Raw genomic sequence first — 6,757 nt, 5'->3', positions numbered from 1 at the left:
GGGACTGACTTTCTTTAAAAGTGTTAGGGTAGAATGTATATAGGGACTGACTTTCTTTAAAAGTGTTAGGATAGAATGTATATAGGGACTGACTTTTACTAAGTCATCGGTGCCTAGTATAATGCTCTCAACTCAAAGACAATCCCTTTCTTAAAGCAGTGTTTGGCCAGTATATAAAGAATTAAACGTTCAGTCCTTGTGCCATTTTACTGTGCTGCAGATGAAATAGTGTGAAAAACTTGGCATGCAGTTATGCTTTTGGAGAAGTTAGGCCCCCAAATATAAGGTCATGGGAAATAATCCTATTTTATACAAGTTTACAATTTAGTAAAGAAGTTTAATTACTTCTAGTTAGAAATATAATACTAGCAGTGTACCGCATACCTGCCCCAGCCCCAGCTTCCATTGTTTTTTAATCCAAGATAGCAATTAAGCCATCATTTACTTTGGTAATTAACGTGAGTATCCTGTGAAATGCACAGATTGGTGTACAGTGCTGTAAAATACACCACACAGAGAAGCACGGCATGGCTGTATTTGGATTATGGTAGTAAAATAAAAACATAACCTCTTGAGGTCAGCGTAAGTCAAACAAGTAATTATTCAATCCCAGTACTTGACGCTTTAGCCATTGTGTTAATCATCCCAGTCCTCCAGTTATTCATCACGAGAGTTATTGTTCTTACCTGTAAGGTTTTGAAAAATGTCTGATAAAAGAAAATGTATAGCTTAGTATATGGAATTTTCAACACAAACTAAGCCCTGACATTAGAGAATTCAGAAGCATGGCAAAGATGCATTCTCTACTGGGGGTGGGGGGGAGCATTTTAGAAATAAGCTGGGCACGGTGCATATGCCACAGTGCCTGAACTCAGGAAAAGAAGGCAAGAAAATCGAGTTGGATTTCCTGGTGTCCATACCTCAGCTGTCTGCCTCTCAGTAGTCAGAACACTAATAAACTGCTAAACTCTGAGCAGTAACAAGGCCATGTGTGCTGAACTGTGGCATAGGTGTGAGTATGGTGAGAGCAGGAAATGAGTGTGAACATAGGTAGAGCTGTTCCTGTTTCTTGAGTACGTACCCCGCCCTCCAGAACGGAAAGTTTCCTTTTGTCCGTGAGGAGTTTGCTGTTCTGTCTTTGAGGGTTTGTTTGTTTTGTTCATTGTCTTCTGAACTAAAATCCACCTGCTCACTTTGGTGGGTTCCTACCGCTTCCGACCCTGCTGTGTCCGTGCCTGTTCTTGATTGCTTTCTGCTGCTGTGATAAACACCATAATCCAGACCAACATGGGAAAGAAGGGCTTACTAATCTTACAGCTCACAGTCTACCAGCCACTAAGGTTCCAGTCATTAGAAATACTGTCACAAAGCTTTCCTGAATCCTAATTTGTCTCAATAAACTCAGTGGCTATATCTTGAGTTACTTCCATAAACATGTTTTAATAGTTTCTAATCTGTACCTTTAAATCTAATATCACTAAATATGTTAGATATAACTGACATTTCACATACTAAAAAGGGGGCCTGTATTTTCATAATTCTTAGTAGTACATTTCAGTTAGTTCTATCCTTTTAACAGAGACCAAATCTTATTAGAAAAGTACCTCACACAAAAATTAATGATGTTGATTTTTGTGTTATCTATTCTTTAAAAGTCTGTTCTTAGATATAATAGAGATCTCTTTATGGAAATTGATGTTTAATATGCATAAAAGTGGCAATAGTGAGCCTGTGGAAAGAGCAACTGGCAGTCATCAGAAGGAACACTGTGTGCCCCCCACACCCTCCGCACTTACCTCTGCACAGCTCATTTCAGACGAGCTGCTCTTATTCACGGTGCCGCTCTCCATCCCAGGCTGGAACCCCTGCTCCTTCAGGCTCATTCTTCCCCAGTGAAGGTGTCTGTAACTTCCTGATTCCTCCTCTTCCAAATAATTATTCTTCTGGACTTAGATTTATTATTATGTCACACAGAAAGAAATCAAACCACCTACGTTGGTCTTCTGTTGAGCATCTTTAAACCTTTGCATCCTTATTCTCAAATTGTTTACATCTTGTTTCTTCCCTCTAAAAATGTTAGATTCTTAAAAACAAAGTCTTGGCCTGCTCTGTTAGGAAGCTGAGTGCTTACCCTGGTCCTAGCACATATATCGGTGCTTAACATTGTTGAGGGCCAGGGACATGGCTCAGCCAGTGAAGCACTTGTCAGCAAGCCGATGTTTGAGTTCTGTCACCATGCCCTCCGTGTCCTGGGAGAGAACATGCTTGTAGGCTGTCTTCTGGCTTCCTGCCACTTGTATGCATGTACACATGCACATATGCACACCGAATTAAATGTAATTTTACATTTTTAAAGAAAAAGTATTTGTTGAAGGAGTGACTAGATAAAGGAAAAATGGCATATATTTTAAAGCTAAGAGAAAATTTTCTTGACCCTCTTTTAAGATAATGATCACCTAAGTGTGTTTCCTTTCCCTCTGTGCTTTCTGAGTGTTACCTAACTGTTGGAGGGAAAGTTCTGATACACACTTTCTGAGTGTTAGCTCACCGTTGGAGGTAGTTTGAACATGTAAAGTGCTAATACATGCCTCTCCAAAAGGTCTGCTGCTTAGAATCCTGAAGAATGAATAAGGACTTCCTGGCTCTGTCCTAAGGACGAGGACACAGTTTACTTGGCTGACCTTGTGATCAGGGTTTGCCATTCTTGCCGCCCAGTCCTTAGTTACGGTGCACTGTGCAGGGCCTATGCACAGAAGTTGGCAGGTTTAGGAGTCTTACAGCAATAGCTTTGGAACTGCTCTTCAAAGTTTATCCACTGAGGTGACCTCTGGCCTGAGAAGGATTTTTGGAAATGGCTAGGAGAGCCATTCAGCTAAGAGTGCTGATAATCCTTTGGAAGTATTAAGCCAAGAAGAAAGAGCTCCAAAGAGATGGATGTAAAACTCAGAGCAATAAAGCAAAAGAAAGGAGAGAAAGGGAAGGAAAGGGTGAGGCAAACATGCTTCAGTTAGCTAACCATTGAGTTTGTTTTCCTACATTAAGGAGAAACGCCGTTCATTCTAGAGGAAAACTGCATATGATGTAGAGCCTTGGATATCCCATCTGTTGTTTATCTGAAAGCATCCAGAAGGCTCCATTTGATCAGAAACCTTTTTCCTCTATTATGTAGACATGGCTGCCTTTCCTCAGCCACTAACACAGCCTGTATAATCAAAGTGGGTATGTTGAATGTATCCAACTACATTTTCTGGTCTTCAAAGAAAACACCTACATTTTGGGACTGGAGAGGTACCTCAGCGAATATAGATGCATACACTCTTGCAGACAGAGGACCTGAGTTCAGTACTCAACACCCATGTTTGGTGGCTGAGAACTCTCACTAATCCAACTTCAGAACTCCAGTGCCCTCTTCTGGACTCTGTGTGCACCTACACTCTTCATGCTCACACACACACACGCACACACACACTTAAATTCTTTTTTAAAAATAAATCTTATAAAAAATACTTCTGCTGTATGAATAATGCAGCAGAAAGTGGCCTATAAACACTGTTGGAGTAGACCCTGAGGAAGCAACCCACATGATTTACTCCAGGGATCCCATAAATGTGACACTTGGGGGTAGTTAAACTTACAAGTAATACCTAAGTCATAGAAGAATTAAAATATTTCAAATTTGAATAATAATTACCAGGCTCTAAGTAGAGAGATTTATTTCTGTAGACAGTCTTATTTAATCCTCAAAACATTTGTTGTTTGGGAAGCTGAGACAGGGAAAAGTCAAAACCACTCTGAGCTACACAGTAAAACCTCATCTCAAAAGAACGTATTCATGATGTCACTTTTATGATACAAAAGGAAAAAATACTGAGAAACTTGCCCGTGTCAGTTACCATACAGTCAGTATCCAAAGTCAGAGTCAGCCAATCCAAGTCTTAGTCGTTGTTAGGAATACTTACACACTATGCAGTTTATCAGAGGACAGTGTGAATTCTGTGGTGGGAGGATGGATAAATGACACAGGCACAAAACAACACTAATAAGCAGTAACTTACACAAACCTGGAGTGATTTACATGATTTACATGGCTGCAATCGTTTGGATTTGATTTTTATTCTTTGTCAGTTTCCTATGTATTTGAAGTGTGTTTATATACTTATATTCTTATTTTAAATATTCACAGTTCACAGAAGAAAAGCTTGGCCAGGCAGAGAAGACAGAACTGGATGCTCACCTGGAAAACCTACTTAGCAAAGCTGAATGTACCAAAATATGGACAGAAAAAATAATGAAACAGACCGAAGTGCTGTTGCAGCCCAATCCAAGTGAGACCCTCCTCTTCTCTCCTGCCTTACGTGTTGCTAGCCAATGGTTTTCAGGTTGAAAATAGTGTATTCTGTGTCTCCAGGGTCTTTTTTGTGGCTTTTATGTATGTGATTTAGGTTATAAGAGATGATGAACACAACACGTCTATATACCTCCTAACAGATTTATAATTAATGTCATATAGGCCTGTTTAGAGAACAGACATTTTAAGTTTGATATTTTCCTATAAGTTACTCAACTTGATTTTCAGACAAGCACAAAGTGTTGAGGATCATTCAGTCAGTAGCCTTGCACATGAGGTGTGCTCGAATTGTTACAGAGAGGGATCGCTAGGTGAGCTTCTTGGGCAACACAGCGAGCGAGCGAGCGAGCGAGCTGGAGCCTCAGCTGGAACCAAATGTATTGACATCTAGGCTTTTTCCCCCATTATTCATTTATTCATTTTACATCCAATTGCAGCCCCCTTCCTCCCAGTCCCCACCTCACACAGCCCATCCCCATTCCTCCTCCCCTCTCCTCTGATAAGGGGAAGCCCTCCCCCACACACACCATAGCAACCCACCCTGGCACATCAAGTCACTGCAGCACTAGGTGTATCCTCTTCGATTGAGGCTAGACAAGGCAGCCCAATTAGGGGAACAAGACCCACAGGCAGAAAACCGACTCAGGGACAGTGCCACGCCCCCTCAATTGTTGGGGGACCCACATGAAGACCAAGCTGCACATATGTGCAGGGGGTGGGGGAGGCCTATGTTCAGCCTGTGTGTGTTCTTTGCTTGGCAGTTCAGTCTCTGGGAGCCTTGTACAGTCTGTTACTTGACTCTGTGCCCCAGCGTAAGGGATGCTAGGGCAAGAAGCCTGGAGTGGGTGGTGGGGGAGGAGGGATGGGATAGGGGGTTTCAGAAAAGGAGACCTGGAAAGGGGAAAGCATTATGTAAATAAAGAAAAATATAAAATAAAAAAAATAAACAAAGGGCAAGGCGACCATGCATGTTTTTCTTTCCCCAATGCTATTGTGAGCACATTGCAAAATTCCATTGTCTTAAACTTCAGGCATTATAAAAATACTAATAATTGTGTGCCACTATAGTTAAACTCTTATAACCTTTAAAAGTTAACTGTGTAAGCCTTGAGTAAGGCTTCTCGTCGTTGGACACCACAGACGCAGTGCAGTGTCTTTGCTCAGTAACTAACATTTAAGTTATACACAACTATACTTTAACACTACTACTGCTTCTTTTTCTACTCAGGGCCCCACATGTAGAACAGTCTGTGTGCAGTTTGTTTTCTGAACAAGTGCTCAGTGACTGGCAGGCGAGTGGAGACAGATAGCACGGTATCCGCTCTAGCCTTTTCTCCATTGTTTTCCAGGAAGTAAATCAGGATAATTGTTCTGTGCTCTAGTTATAAAATTATGTGAACTTAAAGTGACCTTTTATCTTTCCTAAAAGTCCTATAATTTAGTTTTTTGGGTTTTGGTTTGGTTTGGTTTGGTTTGGTTTTGGTTTTTTGAGACAGGGTTTCTCTGTGTAGCCCTGGCTGTCCTGGAACTCACTTTGTAGACCAGGTTGGCCTCGAACTCAGAAATCCTCCTGCCTCTGCCTCTCAAGTGCTGGGATTAAAGGCATGTGCCACCACTGCCTGGCTAATTTAGATATTTTTAAAGAACTATGCATAAATATATAATGTTATAGCAGAAATGCCGGTATAATTTCAGATCTTATGAATAACTTAATGAAATGAAGCAATATTTACTAATATACTATATGTTTACTTATTTATTTACTTAAAACAATGTGGGATTATTTACCTTTTAACTCATGACCATATAGGTAAAAAGCAATTAAAGCTGAAAATCATAATTAGAAAATTGAACCGTGGTCAGTATTGCATGGACAGATAATTCAGAATGACTCACTTGGGTTTTAATAAAGGCTTTGGAGTTTTGTTGTTGTTTTGAGGTAGGGTCTCTCTATATAGCTCGGGCTACTTGGAACTAAGTAGGTCAGGCTTGCCTCAAACTCACAGATATTATTCTGCCTCTGCCTCCAAAGTTCTGAGACTAAAGGTATGTTCTTGGCTAATTGAAAGGTTTTTAAGTTCTGTTTTACAATTCTTGTGGTTTTGCAGCAGACTCTGCCAAAAAAGCAAGTATTATTTTGACACTCTCTAATTCATATATTTTATGTGTTAGAATTAACAGTTTAGCCAACTTCTCAAGTATTTCCATTACCATTTTTTTGGACCTTAAAAAAAAGAAACAAACCAAAAACCAAAATCACCAAACCTGTTGACCTGTAATCTAGGAAGAACCCAAACATCCACTCTGATTACTTCAGGCATCTGCACGTGTGTGCACCTCACCCCCAAACATCCACTCTGATTACTCCAGGCATCTGCACGTGTGTGCACCTCACCCCCAAACATCCAC

General features: G+C 40.6%; 1 protein-coding gene across 3 annotated transcripts in view; it reads left to right on the top strand.

The window, feature by feature from the left end:
* Positions 1 to 6,757, top strand: part of Sh3glb1 (SH3 domain containing GRB2 like, endophilin B1) — a 37,742-nt gene that overhangs the window by 5,103 nt on the left and 25,882 nt on the right. For all 3 annotated transcript variants that reach the window (XM_021157538.2, XM_021157539.2, XM_021157540.2), the window contains exon 2: positions 4,184 to 4,325. In XM_021157538.2, the coding sequence (XP_021013197.1) occupies positions 4,184 to 4,325 (142 nt within the window). The remainder of the gene's footprint in view (positions 1 to 4,183; positions 4,326 to 6,757) is intronic.

The sequence above is a fragment of the Mus caroli genome, chromosome 3 (genome assembly GCF_900094665.2).
Source record: "Mus caroli chromosome 3, CAROLI_EIJ_v1.1, whole genome shotgun sequence".
Taxonomy (NCBI): domain Eukaryota; kingdom Metazoa; phylum Chordata; class Mammalia; order Rodentia; family Muridae; genus Mus; species Mus caroli.
This window is presented reverse-complemented; position numbering and strand designations above follow the sequence as displayed.